This window comes from Sturnus vulgaris, chromosome 3, assembly GCF_052056855.1.
Source record: "Sturnus vulgaris isolate bStuVul1 chromosome 3, bStuVul1.hap1, whole genome shotgun sequence".
In the NCBI taxonomy this organism is placed as follows: Eukaryota; Metazoa; Chordata; class Aves; order Passeriformes; family Sturnidae; genus Sturnus; species Sturnus vulgaris.
This window is the reverse complement of record NC_142245.1, coordinates 56,369,487-56,392,923: the sequence shown is the minus strand read 5'-3', so window position 1 is coordinate 56,392,923 and position 23,437 is coordinate 56,369,487. Positions and strand designations below refer to the sequence as shown.

At 40.2% G+C, this 23,437-nt stretch overlaps 2 protein-coding genes across 4 annotated transcripts in view; both read right to left on the bottom strand.

Annotated features, from left to right (window-relative positions):
• Positions 1 to 4,624, bottom strand: part of IPCEF1 (interaction protein for cytohesin exchange factors 1) — an 84,210-nt gene extending 79,586 nt beyond the window's left edge. Inside the window, exon 1 of one of the 2 annotated variants that reach the window (XM_088161709.1) lies at positions 4,573 to 4,624. The gene's annotated coding sequence lies outside the window, so the exon portion shown is untranslated. The remainder of the gene's footprint in view (positions 1 to 4,572) is intronic. The other variant, XM_014886022.2, reaches the window with a different exon arrangement.
• Positions 4,625 to 11,020: 6,396 nt separating this feature from the next.
• The window catches only part of CNKSR3 (CNKSR family member 3), a 53,772-nt gene continuing 41,355 nt past the window's right edge, over positions 11,021 to 23,437 (bottom strand). For both annotated transcript variants that reach the window (XM_014886020.2, XM_088161708.1), the window contains exons 7-13: positions 23,046 to 23,105; positions 20,336 to 20,404; positions 19,409 to 19,555; positions 17,730 to 17,854; positions 15,168 to 15,376; positions 14,615 to 14,704; positions 11,021 to 13,167 (exon numbers count right to left, since the gene is read on the bottom strand). In XM_014886020.2, the coding sequence (XP_014741506.1) occupies positions 12,869 to 13,167; positions 14,615 to 14,704; positions 15,168 to 15,376; positions 17,730 to 17,854; positions 19,409 to 19,555; positions 20,336 to 20,404; positions 23,046 to 23,105 (999 nt within the window). In that variant the 3' untranslated portion in view covers positions 11,021 to 12,868. The remainder of the gene's footprint in view (positions 13,168 to 14,614; positions 14,705 to 15,167; positions 15,377 to 17,729; positions 17,855 to 19,408; positions 19,556 to 20,335; positions 20,405 to 23,045; positions 23,106 to 23,437) is intronic.

The following is a 23,437-nucleotide window of genomic DNA, read 5'->3' as shown; positions in this document are numbered from 1 at the left end:
GTGTGAAGGACTGAGAGGAAAATCTGTTGTAAATTCCTTCAAGTGAAAGTCCCTATTTAAAAGGCAGAGAACACAATTTAGAAAGGTCATGAAGTCACAGCGGTTGTTTGGGTTTTTTTTCAGAGCACTAAATGAAATTTGACTTCTTTTTAAAAAGGCAGAGATAGACACAGCTGCATGCATAGACACAGTTGGAGCATAACCTTCACATAGAAGGAGAATAGCAATGATTAAAAGTAGGTTTTCACTGAACTTTTGTACCGAGTAGGAATTGCAACCTCAATGATTGTGAAAATTTATTCTTATATAGTCTCAATTTAAAGAAAAAAAAAGATAACTATACCTTTCATATAGGCATAAAGTGAGAAGTTACACATAAGCTTTTTCACTAAACTTTCATTTGAGCCTGGTTTTACCCTCTGCCTAGGTAAGGGGTTTGTGTGGAGAGGGAAATATGGCAACAACAGACTCATGTTCCTTGACTATAGTCTATAGTTTGTAAGTCTAAGCTCTTTGGAAGGTTTTTAGCAAAGGTAAAAGACTGAATCTGAAAGACAGAGCCAACAAGTCATGCCATTCCATCACAAATATTATGGTTGAGTAGTTTAAACAGAATTCAGTGCATGGGTACATACATTCACCCACAGGCATACAAACATGTAAATACTTTTATACTTATATAAAGCTCAGGCAAATTCCACTGAAACTAGGAAACCAGACTGGAAAATCCACTTACATTACACCTTTGCATTTTAGCCATAAATTAAAAAGACTGTGGGTGTTGTGACTAACTGACAGTAAATTGAGCTACTACGTGGTGTTTACCATAGGGTAAACTGTTGCCTCTCCTGATTTTTAATTGGAGGTTAACTTTGGCACACTCTACTATAAACAAGTTCTGGCACTAAAAGCAAAGAGACAAGGAATAATTTCATGGATGTATTCCCGTAGTTCATCAAATATTCATCACTTACATTGTCCAGATATATTGTCAAAGGTGACAAGCACGCACATATCAATAACAATAGTCTGATATTCTGCTCCATTCCTCATCACAGAGGTGCCCAATCCTGATTCCAAGGAAAGCAACAGCACGGTGTGCATATCCAAGAACATGAAAGGTCTGACTCTAACTCTCAGAAGCAAAACAGTGCCTTGATCCTGGCTCCCCTTTCTATTCACCTCACAAATAATTGCACATACATACAAAAGGGACTCTGAAGTAGATATAGAATGACCCAGACAAACTTCATACACCTCCTACATAACACCAGAAGGCCTCGAGGCAAACACCCCAGACACTTGCTGTCACTCCCAGTCAGGATGTTGACAGATCACACACACAAAAAAAAGTTATTGCCAGAAAGGGTCCTACCAGAAAAGTAAGGGCAAATCCCAGAACAAAGCTACCATAGCACCACAGGATATGTAAGTAGTCTCAGACTGACCAGCTGGAGAGACTGACACATTTCAGGCAGCACATACTTGAGCATGCTCAGCTTACTTGGAGTTGTACTGTGGCTCAAGCAGACATGAAGAGACACAAATAACTCATTTATAATTTTATGAATACTTTGAAAAACAGAGGTTATTTGTTATTGTTTTTTCGTTTATCAGGCTGTTACTATGCTTGCATTGTTACTTTGCAAAGTATATTATTCCCCTCCAAAATTAAAACACAACACCCTTAATCACAGGTTGTTCCCACTAATAAATTACCTATTTAATATGTTTACATAGGCTCTTCTCCACAGTACCAGTCATGTTGAAATTGCCCTAATTAAAATATCTTCATTTATTTGCATGACTAATCAGTACTTATCTGTAACATGGCACTTTATATCTTCAAAGCACTTCAACTGCATATAAATGGATTATCTAAAAACTTGCCCAAAAATGTATCTTGAAATCTGATGCAGAGACTCAGCTATTGCTTCCTAAAATAACTACTGGCTTTACACGCACTCTGAATCGTAGTGAGGGCGATACTGACAGGTCTGCAGAAGCACACGTGTTACATATGGAAAGAGTAAATATTCCACAGAAGAGATAAAGGCAGCAGACCAGACAATGTTTCTTGATGACATGGAAAAACAGATGGCTCAGTCCTTTGAGTAGTAAAGACAAAGTCTATCCCACTTCCCACCATGCTTTTTGCTGAAAAGAGCTGTCACAATCATGTGCAAATGAAGTCCCACATCCCTAAAATTGCTTGCAAAAGACTTGCCACCATTCTTTCACTTCCTCCTCTTTGGAGCTTTCTACAGACTTGAATGTCAAAATATTCAGGACATCTGGTGCTGCTTTCTGGAGGCTCTGGCCACTGACAATTTGCACTGCATGAGAAATCAATTTCTCGGTATCACGCCACCTGTATGTCTCCCCATAAAGTTCATACCCTTGAGCCACTCACTGGCTGAAAGAAGATGAAGGTGGATGTTTTTTTGCTTCACAACTTGTTTTAACAAAGACTTTATATACAGAAACAAGCTGCTTCCATAAGCACAGAGCTGCCCTACCTGTCTGAAAGTTATTTTCCTTTTTAAAAATTTAAAATTAAATTTGAAATGGCAGGAATGTGGGCATGTGTCTTTCAACTCTATCAGGAGGCAGTATAAAAGAGCAGATTTGTAGGTCTATTGTCTTGATTTTAAAAGGCCAAACTTTATTTTAGAGCTATAAACGTGCTTTCCCTTGTCAGAAGTGTAGCACCGTTCCTAATACTTTCCCTCTATTAAGAGGAAAACCCCTATCGTTCTTCAAAACAAAAAGTGGTGTTTTTGTAACGTTCTGCAAGTGCCTCAACCGAAGGAACAACAATGGTAGTTTTCTATGATGATTTTACTCTAGATAAGCACAAAACTGCAAAAGTACTGATTCTGAATGTTACTGCTCCCCGTGACTTTTTCCTGTGTGGTGCCCCTGAACTGCATCTTCTCATGCATTCATTTGATTGCTTCAGGGTCCTTTAAACCTCCAAATTTCACTAGGGTTATGGTGAAGCATGCATGATGGCTTTTATCCAGAAGGGCCTGAAAGTACTTGATGAACTCTACCAGGATGCAATCACATACAGCCTACTCACATCTCTGCAAATTCATAAGGTTGTAGAGACATCAAGAGATCATTAATCTGTCCCTCCCAGCAGGATCAATTAAACTCGGGCTATTTCTGACAGAGGCTGCCTAACCTGTTCTTTAAGACATCAAATAATGGAAGTTCCATAGCTCCCTTCAGCATCTTAAACCAGTGCTTAACTCTCCTTGACATCAGGTTTTTCAACTAAATTCAAGCTCTGTACTGTAATTCAAACTTGTTGTCTCCTGTTCTATACATTTCTTACATAAATCTTTAATGTTTGTTCTCATGACACCAATGCAGTCATCTTCTCTTAAGACTATGCAACTTAGTTTGATTTAATATTTTCTCAAAGGTCAATGCTTTCTAAGCAAAAGAGGTTGTTGCCCCCTCACTGAAACTACCCGCTGTGGTAAGTACTTCAGGTTATTGCAGGCACTGCCAGACCTAAAATGACAGTCACCAAAAGGAATGGAAATGTCCCCCTTGCACAGTTAATGAGAGGCTCTCTTGAAGAATCTGCTGAGAACCAGAGCCCCAGCCCTTTCTTTTTGCTCTGTGCTGGTTAGAAATACAAGCAATTTGCCATCAATTCCCAGGCAGTTCATTACTCACACTGACAGAGTCACACAGTTTGGTTTAGACTCAAAAGGAGATTTGAATGCCTGCTGGTTGAGTCCCTCTTCAGCTTTGGGATAAAAGAAAAACCCAAAGAAAAGTCAGACAAACAATATCTGAGCAAAGTCTCTCTGCATTGCTTTTTCCATTCTGCTGCTCTTTAGACCCTTTCAACTGTACTAATAAGTACAATAGAGAACAATTAAATCCGCAACCCAGCACACTCAGGAAGTTAAAACTACAAGACAAGGCTTGCTAAAAGAAAATCTTACCATCTAAAATAGGTAAGACAGATTGTAATAAAGGGATAGATCAATAAAAAATAAAAAAACCAGCTTATTCACCAATGTCAGTATAAACAAAATATCCACGGAAAAATAGATATATCCTAAATGTAGAAAACTAAGGATGTAGCTGCAGGGAGTACACGTGGGGTCTTCTGCAAAACTACTGCTCCCCCCAACCCTGTCACACGTCTGTCCCACTCTTGACCTGGGAGTTTTTCCAGCACTAAATAGCCCTTCACTACCACTGAGCTTCAGTAAGGCAAACATGCAAATTGTGTGTTAAGTTTAAACCTGAGCAGCAAACGAGAAATTGAGTTACCATTTTTTGGCCAGTGACTGAGGCAACGAATCTCACAGTTCACCTCCTTATTTCAAGAGGGGAGCAGGAGACACAGAAGTTACCAAGTCTGAAGGATCCCCAGCCCTAGCACATATACCATGTCTTTCTCCATGAAGAACTGCTTGAAATATAATAAACAAATCATGTCTAAAATGTTCATAAAGCATTATTACTTTAAATAAAACCACTTTATAACCTAGTTGCAGTATATATTGCCTCTTCAATCCTCTTAATAGAGTTTTAACTTACCACAAATTTAGAGAGATCTCAGGAAAACCATAAAGTTTGCACACATGAAGCAATAGCTTCTCCCCCACCCCGGAGACTCCTTTCTGTCTTCCTTTTCCTCCCCCACCCAAGCCCTGAACACAGGAAGAGAGATCACCAGCTGCCTGCTGAAGAAAACAACTACCAAATAGTGTGCATCATTCAGATGGCTTGGATGATTCAGCTTTTCCATGTGAACTTTAAGTGGCACAAACGGTGCTCTGTGCATTTCTGAATCAAGCGTGTATTTAATAGTCCAAGTACATAACACAATTTCTACTTGAAGAACTTTTCATCTTAAATACAGCAGCATATCTGTTACCTTAAAATGGCTCCAGTTCTCAAACCAATCAATAATTACATCTACCTGTGATTATGTATTGCAGCATCTTCAGCCTTTAAAAATACATTTCATATTGTTCTCGAAAGTTGAACTGAGTAGGACAGTGAAAAGAGGATCTAGTGACGAACTTATAATTTTGAAAGCTATCTGATGTGATGTGCATCGGTTTTAGAGTGGGAGGGCTGGGAAGGAACAGAAAACCCAGGGGTAGCAAGCAGTCTGCTCTTCCAAAATACAACAGCACGATAATACAGCAGCAGCTTGATCATAAGCATCCCACAGTTACCTGCAGCTCGTTGTCAATAAACTTGTAGGAGAATAATATTAAAGGTTTCCAGACAGGAGGCTGAGATATGAAACCCCACACAAATGAGAAACACATACACATTTACTTTGTCTATATTTTGTTTAGCACTGCTCAGATAAAGAATTAGTGCCCGGTTTTACTTCTCTAGTTTCTTTGGCCTTTATTATTTATTTTAATTAGTTCAAATTGTTCATTTGAATCTTCTTCACCAACAAGATCCTATTTTCATTTCACCCTTTCAATCCTAAAACAGAAACAGCTCTAATGAACCAGATTTGGCACAAAAAGTAGAAGGAACGATCAGACCTAGTGCTGAGGACAGAATCTCCTTGCCTGACAAACCCTGTTTACTTAGAAGGAGAATTTCTTATTAATGCTCAGGTATGAAAGCAGCACACATGTGTTGAACACAACATTGCTTTCTGCAGGCACCCAAGTGTGACAATGCCAAAACTGCCTGAGGTGCTCAGCAAGGGCACCTTGAACAAAGGGAAAAGGTGGCAACAGACTGAATAGACTAGTCATCACTGGAAATCACTCAAGACCTAGAGAAAAACAACAGAAATATTGCTTGGCCTGTGCTTTGATCAATGGAAATGAGTCTTTGGGGTCCTGTACTGTGCCACCTTCCACCAGGGCAGCACTTGGAATTTTGTCTTAGGGGTGGCAACTAGGCAAGAGTACTGGAAAGCAACCAAAGAACAATGTTTTGGCAGCATCTCTTCTCCCACTAATGGTTTTTGTATGTTTTTTGTGATTTTATAACTGACTTCCACTTCATTTTAAAATGTAGGTATGTCACACACATCCAGCCCAAAAAGCTTGTATCAAAGTAGTCAGGGTGATGCAATTCTCACCTTACAGCTCCTGCCCTGAGACAACACTGCCAGAGTCAGCCTCCCTAGCCAAAATGTCTCTCTTCACAGCCAGCTACATGAACAGCAAACATTGTGTGAGACCCGAGGGCGTCCAAAATCTTCTGCATTTTGAAAACACACCAAAAACTGAATTGCAAACTGAAGATGAAAAATCCACGTTTGCAGGAGTGACCTGTGGGAGAAGTCATGTGCTTTGGTTATCGTGCGTGATTCGGGTTTTTTGAACTTCAGACTTCTGGTGATGTTTGTTTTCACTCCCTGGCATTTCTTGATAGGGAGAAAGACAGCAGCTCTTCTCATCACAGCTTCCCATCACGCCTCCCCCGCTTTGGTCAGCCACTGGGAAAATGAGTCATGATGCCGAAACCTGAGCCTCTTCCACATCCTTCTGAAAGCCTCATTTCCCACACAGACCACATCCATTCCAAGCACAGCAGCCACCACGGGCAATAGCAGGTCAAATACATTTCTTGTGGCCAGATTCACCCATGTGTGAGCACCCCGGGGTGTCTGCCCCACTGCCTCCCCCAGACAGCCCCAGCTCAGTCATCCCCTTTGCTTAAATAAGGGCCTCTCTGTGCAGCACTAGGTGAAAGATACCTGTGCCATACCAGGAGCTCACATGCTGCCAAACCTTTCTGGTTTTTTAGATAATGGCTCTCATATCATCTCTGTGCTAACACTGTGCGACACATCACCCCTCCCAATGTTCCCACACTTCCACAGGAAAACAAACAGCAAATCACATATCTTGTCACATAGTCTTTTATTCAGAGACCTGTCAATCCTATCCTGAGATGAGGGGAGGGAAGAGAGGGGCTGCTGCTTTAGCTGATGGGTTTCCCCTCTCCTTCTTGTCCCTCCACCCCACATAGCCACTGCTCAGACAGCAGGAGAAGGCAGGCAGGGATGGGCAGGAGGTCCACATCCATCTCTCCAATGAATCCAGCATTACAAACTCTGAAATAGGAGACAAAACAGACCTTTCTTCCTATCCAGTGATAAGAAGCTGATGCGTCTGAACCTAAAGGAACAAGGACTGCTAGGGGTGGTCTAAGCAACTTCAAAGCAGAATCTAAGCCAACAGCTTACTAAGCAGAGAGGAATTCTTATACGAATCAAGAACTTGGAAATGTTGCCTTCTGGGCAGCATTATTTTTGCTGGAAGGCTCTGGCCAAAACTATCTCGGACATAAAAACAAACTGATTATGCTATAAATATTAAAGACTTTATTGCTGTTTGTGAAATAAACCCTTGGGAAGTCCCTTAGCCTTAATGTAGGGAGGAAAAGGTCAGAGAGGAAGAAGGACATAAGAAAAGGGAAATAATTAATTTAGGACATCATTTATTTTGCTCTCATCCTACTCACTTATAGGAACTTATACCAACTTGCCCCCCCCAGAAACCAGGAGTTGAGAACTATGCCAGACAATATTAAGACTTCTACACGTTCAATGGGACATTCAGTGATGTGGGAAAGGGAATTTCCGCTAAAACTGTGTTACACCTAAGAAAGCCTTTGGTCATGTTCTGTGGAGACACATTTAAACACCACAGTTGCTCTGCAATAATCTACAATACCTGAACTACAGCCCTCACTTTTCTACTATCATCAAACTAATCACCCAAGATGCAGCCACTAAAGTTTGGCTGATATTTTACCTGGATGAAAATCCTTAGTTTCACTATTATTCATTATCATTCATGAAGTTGTTATTCACAAGGCAGAAAAGAAGTGTTTTTCCTTGCGTTTTGTTAATGGAATTTTGTTTGGGGCTCTTTCACAGTTTACAGATTAAAATTTTATGGCTCATTTGTGACTACTTGGCATTATGAACATTTTCACTGGAAACATGGGAGGATTTCAATAGAAACATTGGTACTGAAAACAGCTAATTGGGGATGAAAGAGGAAAACACATTAATAAGTAGCACTGAGAAGCATGCAATTACTTCAGGAAAAAGAAAAGAAAACATTAAATACATGGTCAAAACATTAAATATCAGTTTAGACTGTAGCAATTGTATGCCTCTCAGTAAATATTACCCAAACAAAAAAGCCCCTGAGCAAAGGTCACAAGTGTCTGAGGCTCCTCACCTGCAAAGGCACTCAACACATGGTGGCTGAGCACCATCAGTCAGTACAGCCCAGTGATCCATCAGGATCTTATCAGGTTTGCTCCACAGGTACATTTCAACAGTTCCTACTCTGGCTACTTGCACTGAAAAAGGGCTACACTTACGAAGGAGAGTGTGGGGTGTCAGAAACGACCAACTAACAAACCAAAAAACCCAAGCAGATACCCCTCTCAGCTGAAGGTGGCACAGCAAACTGGACTTCTCCTCTGACTCCTTGGCTGCTGTCTGGCATAGAGAACATTAACCCTCACCAGAGAACAAACAAACCAGAAATCATAAACTGACCCCAACGATTCTCCCTATAACTCAGCACTCTCTAGCACTTATTTTATGCTTAAGTAGTCTGTCTCCATATCCTGTTAATCACATAATTGCCTAAGATATCTTTGCCCTCTCCCAAAAAAATATATTGGGTAACTCCATAACCACTTAAGGGAGAAAGTCAGTGGCTTACATCATTCTAAAAAACTGAGGTGACCACACAGGGAGGTTTAAAAAGAAATGTTTACATCTATTCTATGTCATGCTAAAACAAACACATTTCTCCCACTGGCAGGAACTGGAAGATACCCAAACGTCTGGGTTTTTTTCCTCCACTAAGTATGTAAGCCTCATTTTTTCTTCCACTGGCAAAGTATGTGCAACAGACAACTCCTGCCTGTTTCATATTTAGTATGCATTAAAAACAAAAAAAAAATCCCAATTCTAAGTGATGTTGGAGCAGTAATATTACTTTTAAATTTGACTTTCCACTTTTGGACAAAGTCCAGAGCAACCCAAACTAACTAAGCTTTTGGACCCTGCACAAGGCCTGATGGGAATGACAAAAATCTTAGCAGCAGTTGCTATCACAAAGGAAGACAAAACTGATGGTTAGGGACTTGCATTGTGCAGGCAACAGGATAAAGAGATGTTACTATTTTCAACTGATGCAGCAGCAGCACACACAGAAGTATTGAGTGAAATTACACACTGATAGCAGCTCTTGACTGCTTTTGTCATACATTTCACAGCTCAAGTGTGGTGTGTGGAACTATATATAACTGCTTTGAAAGACTGCCCTTGTTTCATGTTCTAGCATCATACAAATGTAGCAGTAGAAATAAATGTGCATGATGCAGTTGTGTGGGGTGCTTTCTTTGCAGTTACTGCCACACAGCTGAAGCAGCATTCGACACAACACAGACCCATACATTTAGCTTAGCCTGACCCCTCTTTTTTCATTTTCCAAACTGAGTTTTTTTGGAGTGCTCTTTTTACATCTTAAGTGAATCACAGAATATGCTGAGTTAAGTCAGTGGCTTCCTCAAGAGCTCTTGTCCATTACAAAAACCTTACAGCCTGCAAGGAGACAAAAGCATTCCTATGTGATAGCCACAAGGAGCATGTGCTCCATAACCACAGCATGTGTAAAGTAAAGCTCAGGCTACAGAGAAGAAAGAAGCCACAGCTGAACAGCAGAACAAAGGTTTCTCCAAAGGACACAACACTTCTTCCCAGTTGCCCATGAGCATTTCAATCTCACACTTTGAGATGGTGCAGTAGGATGTATGGTGGAAATTGGGGGATGAATATTTTAATGCAGAAAACACAAGCAGAAGCCAACATTCACACTCCTCCAAGACAGCAGTCCTGCTGGCAAAGGCATTTCTGAGAATGCATGCACACAAAAGCCTTCCTGCCCAGATCATGTGTAAGATATTCCAAAAATTGAATGATGAATGCAGGAAAGCTCCTAGGGAAGTAAAACCTGCATTTCTCAAGATGTAAGTTAAAGCCTGATGAAGGGTTTAACTTGCCCTATTCAGGATGTGATTGCAGGTATAGAGCCGTTTGTGAAGACTACCTGGTAACAGTGTAATAAAACAGAACACAAGATTTGGACTAAAGAAACATTTATGCAAGCAGAAAAGTCTTTTTCCTCTACAACTATAAAGCTAATCTTCTCCATCTGTTTCCTGGTTTGGTTAAGTTTTGGATTTTTACTTTCTCTCCTTTCTGTTCAATAAGCACTAAGAGTATGGAGCATGTTGTTTTTAAAACAAGCCCTGCTTATGAGGAAGGAAAAGTTACCAGCTCATTGACTAGCACAAAATTAGTATCATACTCTCAGTAGTGTCCACCTCTGTTGGTCATTCAGAATTCAAACACTGATTAATTTACTTGTCCATAATACTAGAGGAAACACACAGCTTGGAGAAATGCCCTGCAGTCTGTCTCTACAAGCCACTTAGTGTTCATTTTTGTCTTATTTCCTCTCACACATTACCATCCAAAGTCAGATCTTTTTTTTTCAATGGTTATGTAAGAGAAAACAAAGGTATTGGCTTTTACATACTCTATAGACTACAACAGAAGCCTGCTCAATATTTCAAAAGTGCATGACCCTCACCTATACATGTATGCATGAGTATTAAATATTATTTTCTGGTTTTGTGGGGTTTATGATCTTTTCCAATTAACTGCATAGTTTTACCACCATGACAGTGTATTTAGAGTATTGTGGAGTACTGTACCATGGCAGGATATCTGGAAATGCACAAGGTACTCATTAGGGAAGTCAGTCTAGATAGAGTTTTTGATTGGATAGATACACGTATCTTCACCATCAAGAGACGAGATTTTTGCATAATAGCAGAATTTTTTGCAGGTTAAGCCAGAAGGATATCAGCTGTGAATTATTCCTAGATCTGTGGTACCTTTTTTTACCCCTAAACTGTAGAGCATCCTCTATATTCACTATACACAATAAGAGGTTAAGCATGATGGCCCCCGTTAATTTTTAATGTACAGAAAACGTGACATTGAAGATGAGCAGAATTTCCATTTTACAAGTCTTGTTTAGACAACACCTTTGGAACAGTTCAGCCTTTTTGAGGCTGGACTAGACTACACCACAGAGCCAATAACATGGCAATTTCAGCCCTTTTCTTGGAGGCGGGACCAAACTGCTGTAGGGTTCAGCTGCAAACACAGCAGCAGTTCACATCTCTAGTACAGACTGCCATCTCAGGGAGTGGAGGAGAGTGGCAAAAGACAGATATATCTGCTTTGATCAGAAAGGTCCAAACCAGCCTCCCCAGCCATTAGTGAGTCACAATCAAGCAATTAATTGAGAAGTGAATGAAACGCTCTGTGGGGCTGTAGCACAATTTCATCAGCTCGTTGCAGCAGAATGGTGACATCTTCACAGACAGAATTACAGTGTTTTTTTAACATCTTGTTATTACATGTGATTCCTGCCCCAGTCCTAAGTGCAAACTAGCATTTAACTTCCCTCTTTCCCCACCAATTATTAAATATAAATCCTTCTTTTCAACAAGACCAAAGGAATAGAGGCTGTTGGCAATGTATCATCTACAAAAATAGTTAGTCTTATAATTAGAAGGTAATACGAAATCTTATTTTCTTTTCATTTGACTAAGCTGCACCCAATACTTCAATACAGGAAAGTACAAACTCTATCTGTTTAAATGTAAAAATATATACAACTATATTTAACATTTAAATAACTTTAAACACAACTGTTTGCATACTAACAATCTTATGTACATTCCTTCTTAAACAATACCTCTTTAATATGCTCCTCTTTTGTTAAACAAGTTTTATTTTCCTCCCAAAATACTCAATGCTACTTTAAAATTCTGGAGGGGTAAAAATTAGAGCTATATAGAAAATAGCAAGATGTCTTACAGTTGTAGTGGATGATAGCAAATATTTTTCATAAAAACAACACATCATTCAAAAACTGAACCACTGTAAAAGTTCTCATAAGTCCAACAGGACTGTCTTTAAAAGGTTACTTTGGTTAACAGCAAGTCATTCTTAAACAATTAAGGAAAAAAATATATATATTCTTTCACCACCTCTACAGATGCATTTCCTTGGCATGTTGTAGCAATCCATATACCTTCACAGATGAGCACTGCAGTTGTTCAGTGCTCCTTATTTGTACTGTGATTTCAATAAAATAGATATGTATATAAGGTTGGATTGATTTATAATTAAATTAGTCCAACATCCTAAAAATCTCTGAATAAGAGAACTCTCTTCCTAAGACTTCATAGGAACTCTGGATATCAGAGAAAGAACAGTAACCCTACTACTTCTTCTTCACAAGGTTGATCTCATGTAGTACTTGAAACAGCATCACCAAATTGCATGAAACTGCTGCTTCCCTGCTCATTTTCCCAGTCAGAAGAGTGACAACTTTTGTGAGTTCTGCATACTCTGACACCCTGCAAGTTGCACCAGCCTCTGAGCATTCAGACAACTAAAGTGCCCCTGGACTTCACAGTAATGCAATGCTTTCCTCTGAGTCATTATGCATTTTCCAGGTCATGTGTGGCCTCTACCTCACTGAAATTTTACTCATTTCCACAGGAATAAACGCCTTCGGTTTTTGGCCAGGAAGAGGAACGTGATCTTTATCTTTCTCCCCTCCTTGCACTGTGAAACTCTCTGATCCATCAAAAATGACAAACAAAAAGGCAAAAGTGTAAGATTCTCCAGGAAAAGAAAACCGCATTAGTCACTGTGTGTCAGCAAAGCTGCAAAGTAGAGAAGTCTGACCAACAGGCAAAGGCACTTGGTAACAGCACTGGGGACAAGTCAATGAGTCAACAATTTCAGTCTTGTGATCAAATTGACGAGCAGTGAGGGCTCTGCCGAGGAGGATTTCGTGGATGATGTAACCGATGATTTTTTAGCACCTTCCTCTTGAAAAGGAATCGTTGCACTGTTGTGGAGGTCTGTATTCACAAAACACCTGCTGCCTCGAATATAATCCGTTCCCCTCGCTAACTGCTTGTCAGACACTGGCCTGGAGAGCGGCTGCTGTGTGGAGGGGCTTTCCTCAATGATTGGGGGTATCCTTTCGTTGCTGAAGTACCTGCAGAGGACATCTTCACCTGTACAAACAGGAGGAGGAAAACCAATTATGGCTGACTTCAAAACCCTCCATTAACATTTTCTATTTTTTGAAAGTGTTCTCGTTACACTTCAAATACCTAGATCTGGGGTTTTGCTCACAAAACACCTGGGCATAAGCAGCTATCAATAGAATCACAGCTTTTTTGCATCTTTAATGTTTTTAAAGTAACAAATAATGAAATAAATCCACACACAGGAGATACCATTTGACTGTTATATTCCAGATTCACACACACCAAAAATGCTGATACAGACCTTCGTATAAATCATTATCATAGGTGAGATGTAACAAACCTTCCTCTAATATGCTATTATAAACTTCTCAATGAGTAACTTAAAAGCTACTAATATTACTCTGGACAAGACTAATTTTGCAGGTGAAGATGTAAACACTTCCCTCCCAGGTTTTGACCAGTGATTCATGATGCTTTCTCTGTTTTCACTCTTCCCTAGACACCTAACCAAGGCAGCTGCTGCTAAAGACACCCTACTTGACAAGGCCTTTGGTCCTGACCCAACACAGCTTAAATACAAGCCTGAAGTACTTAGTTACATTTCAAGCATTTAAAAAAGGCAACACAAAACCAAAGGTAAAATCAAACAAAAACCCATACACATAAAAACCAGCCCTGCCACCTGGTGATCACTCTCTTAGTATCCCTCCAGGTTGATGCTTCTCATTATCAACTTCTACTTTTACATGAAAATAATAGAATCCAGCTTTGATTTCACCTAGAATTAGACATTAGCTTTCGTAACTGATTCCAAGAATAAACTAGTCATCCTCATTTCCCACTCTAACAGGACTCAAGTCATCTTTCAGATGCAAAAGAGGGTAGGAAGAGGACAGCGTGGGAAGCAAAAAAAGCCATCCAACCGAACACAAAATGTTATGAGCTTCTGTCTCTCTCCCATTCAGTGATGCCTGCAGAATATGCTCCTTTCTAACAGCAGTAGCAGTAAAAAGCAGCTCCTAGAAGGCCCTACATTTTATATTTTGTGAACAAGTTTGTTTCTTCAACAGCCTCCACAGTGAGCTAAACAAAAAGAAAGATTTAACAAAAAAGTAGTTTCATGATCAATACTAAATGCAGTAGAAAGGGAGAGGACTGTGTGCAAGACCAAAACGGTAAACCTGTGCTATAAAGTCATAAGTACAGATCTGCCCGAGCAGATCATTCTAGCTAACTTTTAATGCTCACTACAAGTCTAAGGCAGAAGATTTGAGTCCCACCACTGAATACCCCCAGAAATTTCACAGTTACCATCTGGAATTCCTGCTAAACACAAAAATGGTCACCTTGCATCAGGTTCAAGCAACGTGCAAACCATAATCCTTCATTCCTAATTTAAACACTTTCATGTAGTTCACCCCAAGGAAATTTTGGAGACGACAAGAATGAGGGACAAAACCTAAAACTTCACCTTTTCTCCCTGATCCTCGTGGCCTAGAGAAGGGTTCTGCAGCTCCTATCCAGCTTCCATCAGCAGGCATTGACAGAGGACGAGGTTTTCCTAGAGATAACATAGAAGGTTATGAGGAGTTCATAAAGTTGAGGAAACCAATTGTTTTTTTTTGCTTTTCCCAGCTAAACAAAGGGAGAGATAAGCAATAAGGAGCTCAAATTGCAGAAAAAAAATCATATTTAAAGAGACTTCCACTGGTGACATCTAAGAAATCAGTGTGCTGAGATTAAACAGCTGTCCTCTTGGTCATTTAGAACAGGAGTGGACACAATGTTATAACCAAAACACATGTGGAAATGGCTTTCTGTACCAGCAGACCCCAGCTGAATGATATTCATTACAGAAATAAGCGTTTAAGAGAAATTATTTCAGATGTAGAATTTCATATTCACAATTTGTACAAATGGCCTTAATATCAATCAATCCTGATGAGCAGTTTTCTAACACAAATCATTTCAGACTGATCAAAGCCCTAATCACAACAGCGACAAAAAGAGAGGAATGACCTCACCATAGGACTGTGTTTTCTCTCTCATCTTGGCTGGTAGGATATTTACTTCCATGGGATACCCCGGCAGCTGATCTGAATCAGCAATAGTAAACCTTCGCCTTCGGCTCTCCTGATCCAGAAAAGAATTGGGAGACTCAGCGCCCTTGGACCCAGGTAGTGGCTGACTGCGTTTGTTGCCTCCTCCATACACAAAGCTCCCCTTTTCATCTCTGAAAGGACATGACACTTCAGTTAGTGCCTTGAAAGAGTTTAAAGCTACAGACATGAGTAGGTTTGAAAGATGCATCTAGCAGCAAGTCATGCTCGTGACAACTGGCATTGTGCTGCAAACAAGCTGGAAAAAAACCCCAGATAAGTCAGGTGATAGAAGACTTCATTATATTTAACAAGGAGAAAAAAAAGCTATCCCCCTCATGCTAATTCACTCTTAACGAGCCCCTAATTTAACACACTGAGAAATTCAGAGGTTCCACTCCTGCAAAAGATTTTGATAAATGAGACCTTTATGTCCTGAGGGCATCAAAGCCCCCGATTCACTGCCTGCTCAGTACATAGTTGTGACTCGGTAGTGCTACATAAATTTATCCATCTCTGTATGTGTAATGGTAACACCTATTATCTCCATCTGAGGGACTCTGTCTTTCAGTCACTGCAGAAGTCCAATAACTGTCACTGAATATTTACCACCTTCTATCTCCCTCCTTGAGAGTTTCAGTAACAGATTCATGGTGTCTGTATATATCTATATATACATATATGATTTTGATTAAATTCTGCAAGTACTTTTGGAAGAGAAACTACCCTTCAAGTTAAGATTTGCCTGGAGGCTTTTTTCCCGCCTTCCTACATGTTACAATCTTATTGCTTGAAGCAACCATTAGCCAAGTCAGGCATAAAAAACACATAGCTGACTGTCTAAGCACATATATACTCCAGTATTCATAGCAGACCCTGGACAGCACATCCTATTTGTCCAGCTCTCCAGAAGAACAATGCTACAGCTCAGTGAATAGGAAGGAGCTATTCATGGACGTGCAGAGACCAAAAATTGCACTCATGTGTTGCACCAGAAATGTATGCATGTGGAGAGTTCTCCTACACCACCACCATGTGGAGACTGTGCCATGGGGAGGGAAACCAAACACTGCTCTGTGACTCCCAGTGTGGAGCAGAGGAGATCCGTGCCAGGAAGGGAAGAGAACAGGATGATGCAGGGGAATAATCATCACATGAATGCACCACAATTTCAAGAGAAAAGGAAAACATGCAGAGGTCAAAATAAATGGCCAAACAGAAGGCAAAAGAATTGTCCTTTCTCCTCTTCCTGCCTGCCATAGCTTCTCACATTTGCTTTCTTTAAAAGTCAAAGTCAGGATGCCTTTCCCTTTCCACACATCATCCAGGACAAGTTTTACAGCTTGTATTGCAATTTCAGGTCTAAAGGTATTTGAAGCTCGATATAATTTTGTGTCTCTTCAGAAAACATAAACAAATTGAGCACATGGGCATAATTCACCAGTGTGCTTGAAATTTAATGATTTGAAGAAATGACAAAGGCATTCATCTACTAAATCTATATGTTTGTTATTATGCCAAAAGATTTACAAAAAACCCAAATCTTTAAATAAGAGCTGAGCATGTGTAACCATAAAAGCAAGGTCAAGGTGGGTCCAACTTCAGTAAAGAGAACCTACCTAAGCGAGCCCCTCCTCTCAGTCCTGCCTCAAAAACTGCAGTAATATAACTTCTCTCTCTGTATCAGCCCTTACAAGACAGGAGGCAAGTGCCCACCCATAAGGCCTGCAGCAAAAGGCCAGTTTCTGTGCTGGGCTAGCTACATGCAACCTAAAATGTCAGGGAAGGCCAGGAAGCGTGCCTGCCTTCCACATCTTGCCTGAAAACCCTTTTTTCCATCACATTCCCAGATGAGCTGGCAGAGTTCTAGCATGAGTCAACATTGACTTGAGAACAAACAACAGTCAGCCTTACCATATACATAACTCCCCCTCCCGCTGTGCACACAGGTCTGCATTTTTATAGCTTACACCACAGGATAAAAAATAAAAGTTGATGTATTGCCTCTCCCTTCCCTTCAGTGGGAACATATTTGTTTTAAACAACTTGCAAGTTTAAAAATTTAACGTGATAGGCGTCATTTAACATGACATTCTTTTCTACCCTAACTCCCACAACAGTTACTCAATTTGCTCAAAAAGAAAAAATCCAACAGTGAAAAATGTTAGGGACAAAAATTACTTCTTGCTGTGTGCAGCTGGATTTAAACAGTGTCAGAAACATAACTCCCAGCAAAACCAGAGATGACATTGGTTCGTGTTCTGGGAACGACTCTGTGGCACACAGTCTTCCAGTAATAAAATCTGTTACAATCCTGGTAGTATCACACTTAAGCATAAATTTAAGCAATCCAACTCATTTAGGCAGCCAGAAAAAAAGTTTGAGATTTGCAGCTCCCTCCATCTGATCTGCACAGAGCTCTAACAGCAAGCCAGCTCAGAAACAAGTGCAGTGAAGGAGGTTTCTGTTCAGAGTTTGTTTGCATACCGAGGAGAATATGGAACAGCTGGTGGAGGGGGTATGTACAGATCCAAAATGGCTGGCTTCTCCTTCTTCAGGGACGTATCCACGGTGCTTTCTGGTGACTGAGTTGAAGCTGGTAGAGGACTGGTCTGAAATGTTAAACAGCTATCAAATATCTGAACATTCATTTATCATTCACAAAGAGATAATTTAATAATCAATAGCACCATTTTCTTCCCCTAGTGAACTACTATCTCTGTGATGCACGAACACTTTAAAAACTCTTAGAATCCACATTTTCCTCCACCCCCAGTCTTGGCTAGCAGTACAGGCCCTCCCACAGAAGTCCTATCATGGGTAATGCATTGCTCAAGAATATTTTGCTCTTTCCAGTTCTTTTTTTCCTGTAAATTCCACAGACAAAAAAAGCAACTGAGACAAAATCCCCTCTTCTATTTTTAGATGCATTAAAATAATGGAATTTGTTAAATACAGATATGATTAACGAGCCTTGTGAAGCTGGCATATGCTACCTTTATTCCACACACTCCAGTGCCTGAGGCACAGACAAGAATATAGTGGCTCAACATAGATTGGATCAATAGATATAACTAGGGCCAAGGAAGCAAATTAAAAATAGATTGGGCATTGCTCATCTTTGTGGCTCACTTCTATATATTCTCAGCATCTTTCCAGGTTCCTGTCTGCCTACAGGAGAGAAAAGGTTTCAAAGACCTTTCTTCTCCAATCACTCCCTCCCCCAAGGAAACATTGCTGGGCACAGCCTATAAACCAGCCCACCTCAGCTCTTCACACTGGTAGAACACGTCGGGCATGATGCCACAAAAACAGGACACATGCATTGGTGAAAGCAAGGATGAACAAGTAGTTAAGTATACATCTTTATCCATTTTGAGAGAAAGCTGCCTTCATGGAGACTTGTGATAACCACTAGCATTTCACAGGTTTAAATTATCCCCACGGCTGTAGGGAGACCTGTATCAGAACAGGAGGAAGAGGGGGAACTCTCCCGGATTTTATTAATTTCCGATAATTACTTTAAATTCAGTTAGGTTGTTCGCTCCTGCAAGCATTAAGCTCTAAGTTTCCTAATACAACAAGCCATTCCTCAACTTGGTTATTTAAGAATTACTAACATCACTTTCTCTGTCTGCTTAGTACCCAATCTGTGAATTGCCCAACAACCAAATCTTATTTAAACATGTAGTTTAAATAATTTCTTGAAAAAAAAAAAAACAAACACTTTCTCACCCTTCACTAGGCTAAAGGGAGGACAAATATTTGGAACAATCTTCAGTTATTTCAGAAAAAACATATTACTTTGATAAACAGAGAAAGCATTTATTTATTGCTCCATGCTGATGAATTCCATACATATCAGCAGTTTTGCCTCAGTTAAGTTCCCCCGTGACACACAGGCTGATAAAAATATTCAGCACACCTAGTCCCTTTGTATACCAAGAGGGCATTATATGACTGCAAGGAAAAAAAAAAAAAAAAGAAAAAGACAAGAACATTCTCCCTTTTATCTAGGAACCATAAGAGGACAGCCATTTCACCTAACCAGCCTTGACTATACTCAAACATGAGTACTTTGAGGCATTTCTGAGATTTCTCCTGTTTTCTAGCTGCAACCAAGGCATTCCCATCCTGAGATGAGAGTGGAGCTGGCAGGCTCTCACCTGCACCAAGGGTGGTTTCCAGCGCAGGTTCTTCAGTGGAGCAGGAGTGAAATGAAAAGAGCCAGTAGGACGTTTCTTAAGCAGCAGCCTAACTCCAGCAGGATTCTCTCGCAACTTTGCCACCAGATTTTTTAGTTGCCATCCAACCTGGGAGAGAATAAAAACATCTTTCATTTAGCATTTCTCTTCTGAAAGCAAACAAACAAGAAAAACCCAAATCCCCCACGTCAGACTGTTTTGTTTTGACACAAACCTAGAAGAGATAAGAGATCCAAAAAAGCCATCCTAAGAATGTTTTAAAAACTGGAAAGCTCTTTTTTAAAAAAGCCATCCTAAGAATGTTTTAAAAACTGGAAAGCTCTTTTTTTGCAAGGTTCTTAATTTTCTTTCCAAGTTCTCTACTTAAGCTGTAAACTAAATACTGAGATATCAAGCAGTGCTCTTTATATCTCAGTTCCAGTCCTAGAATGGATATGCTCAAATTGACAAACACGGGGATTCACAGTGAGCTACTTTTGCCACGTTTCTTTCTCACACTGAAAGGCACTGACTAATGTGCTCAGCAAAAATGTAATCATTACATCCAGGTTCCCATATGCAAATGACTGGACAACCATTGGCAAATTATTGGCGGGGGGGGGTTTTAAGCTCTTTATCTGCATTTCAGTGGATTGCAACAAGGCATTTTAAAACAGGTCTTAAATGCAACATGAAATATTTTGATACGATGCATAGAACATTAAATATAAATATTGTGTATTTTATCAAAATATTGCAAAGAATAAAATTTGTCTTGAAAATAAAATGTTCAAAAGCCTCAGACATTTCACCAGGAAAACACCAGAACTGCCTCCTGACCCCATCCTTTCAGCCCCTGTGGTGCAGAGGAAGCACAAGGGAAGGTCTGTAATGCTGCAAGTTACTCACCACAGTTTGCCGATTAACCTGGATCACTTCATCACCAGCGTGAATCTTCTGGGAGCGATCAGCAGGGGACTGCAGGGAGGAAAACAAGAGTCATGTGCTGCAGCAGGTCTCCCTCCCACCCAGAACAATCCCCACCAACCAAGTCTAAGGTTGCATCAGCAATGCTCTACATTATACATAATTTTCACATCTGCTGATGACTTGAGAAATGTAAATGAATTAACCAAATTATTTATTCTTCTACTAGAGAAACTAAAGGTGAAGAGAGAAGGCATAGCCTCCATCTCTTACAGGCCAAATGGTACATAAGTCATGGGGCAACCTCCACTCTCCTCTTCCCTCCAGTTTGTACTACAGTTTTAGACAGTCATGGAAGAGGACTGATGAGGATTTCTGGCCTAACACAAAACCATCTCAAACAGCTTTTAAATAAATGTGTATTTATTTTAAAAAAATCATTAAGGCTTTGAATGTACAGAACAAAGGACCAAAACTCCTCCAACCCACAAGATAGTGCAAAGAATCTTTCTCAATGTAAATAAAAGTTTCTGACTTTAATGTGAAACTGCTTGCCTGAATCACCAAAGTCAGCAGATAAAAATATTTGCATAGACAGGTATTTTTCAAATATCTATCTAATAATAGTACATGTTAAAATACAATCTTCTTGGAACAAAACCTAAGCTCTGGGGAGCCCTTAGCAAGAAACGGATAAATATGTCAATCTTTAGATTTATCAAGAACTGGTGCAATGCACCAGCCTTTGCTGCAGTTATTAAAAACACTCTCACTGCTATAACACACAACTTGTACTAGCCTTGCCAACACCCAAAGCACATAGACATGATACCTTGGTGCATGCTGCACCCTGGTCACAGGACAGCAACTCCTCCCATTGCCCCCACCTCATGAGTAACCAGGCAGCAGGCCAGCTCTTCCTAGTGACTCCAGAACTAAGCACTGGGATTGAGGACTCCCTTTTCCACCTCATCACACCTTTAGACCTCAACTAACTTTGTTTTGACAAAGAACTCTAAGAATAAACAGTGCAACAAAGGAAGAAAACATGAGGAATTTGTGGGAGGCTCCAGCTATCACAAGTAACCCTGTTTCTACATTGTCTTCTTGCTTCCTCTGAGAGGAAATGCCTCTACGAAAGCTGCATATATAGGAGTCAACCAAGATCATGAAAAAATGCTGGGCCAGAGTCAAGTCTGTGAAAAACAAAGTTCATTTCAAGCTGTCCTTTGGTGACCAACAGCTCATCTGAGGGAGGGTGGGGGACCCTTGCACAGAGAACTCCTGCAGCAAGTGACAGGTGACAGCACTGGGATCACATCATGAGAACAGAGGAAAGAGCAAAGTTTAGCTCTAGGCGAACGTGGCATGCAAAGTCACGTAGGATGGCAGGAATCCTCTTGGCTGACTCATACCAAATGGACTTCCCCAGTTCTTCCATTGTTCAGTACTGCCAATTCCATCGCATTCCCATACAACAGCTCCTGGGGATAGCTACTAAAATACCATTCCAAATCTAGCAAGAAAATTGAACCTGGGTCATCTAAATGATACCACACCACCATAAAATCATCAGTTGTTCACAGATCTCTCAGTCGCTTGTCAAGTTCTGCTGCTCCAAAGGAAGGAGTTTCCCCAAAGGAAGAACCAGTGTTGATAACAAAAAGCAGACACTTAGGTCAACACTCAATGCTACAGAAAGAAAACAGACCCAAAATAAGACCTACATGCAGAAGCAGTTTGTCAGCAGTCAACATTAAATTCTTTTGCATTTATCAGATGATAAAATTGCTGCAAAAGTGGAAGTGGTCTCTGTGGCAGATCCTATACAGAGTTATGCCAGGACAAATGTATCAGAGCAATGGAAGCTTTCACTCTGTACTCTGAACTGCAGAGATGTCCACCCTCTCCTGCCTGGTTCCTGGACCTGGCAAGGGAACAATTAGAATCTCTGGTTCTTTCCTATTCACAAAAAAAAGCATTGCTGCAAAAGCCAAGTTTGTCTGCTCTTTTTTTCTTTCAGTCACTGCTCCTGGACAGTAGTAGCCTGTTTGAAAACACCACAGCATCACCTGCCAGCCTCAGCTGCTGGCTAGAGGTCCACTCCTTCAAGGGCTGCCCAGAAGCCTTCAGTAAACTCTCAGCTACAAAGGACTCAGTGTACAAATAAAACAAGGAACCACCTGCAGTAAAAACTAGTTGCTTCTGTTGCCAAATACTTCCTTCTAGCTGACCACTCTTAAAGTCTTACTTGTTCATAATCTTTTCACTCTGCAAGGTAATTTCGTCACGGGACAGCTCACTGATTTCATTACTCATTACTGAATTTAGCCCACTACCACCTAAGTGCTCCCATTAGGGGAGATTGCCTTTGCCAGTGGAGAGCAAATACCTCCAAGACTTTGTTAAGCAAGACACCATAAGAGCTCAGACCAGCAGATACAGTAACTTATTAAAGCAATTACTTTAATGCCAAGCATTTGAACTAATTTGTGTACTTGCAGAAACTGGTTTAATCAGACTAACAGTGAAACATGTAGGCACAAAATATTTGCAAACTGTGGATAAACAAACGATGGATCACGCGGTGCTTAAAGCAGTAATGCCATGCAAGTCATGTCTAAAACAACAAAAAGTCAAACTAACTCAATCAAAGCTGCTGTCTGAGATCATCTACATTTGCTTCACTTACATTTTCTGTAGTTCCAGTAATTACATGCAATCCATCATAAGTTGATTTGATGTACATTCCCTAAATATAAGGAAAAAATGAAAAACAAGTTTTAAGGCAAAACAAACCACATAACTTATCTGATTAAAACACTGTTGACAACAGACTCTAGACATTATTAAAACCAGTTAACAATTCATATATTCTCCCTAGAAAAGTCTATGGTCTAATATTACAAAACTCTAAACTTCTTCACAGATCACTTTTAGTGTAATTTATTGTAATATTTATAATGACTTAAAACACCTAGTGTATGGAATGAGACTTAAAAACGCTCTCTGGTTGGTAATACCAAACACTGCTGGTTTTGCTGCCTTGTCAGTCTTTGGCCTTGAACAGAAATCTATTTCCTT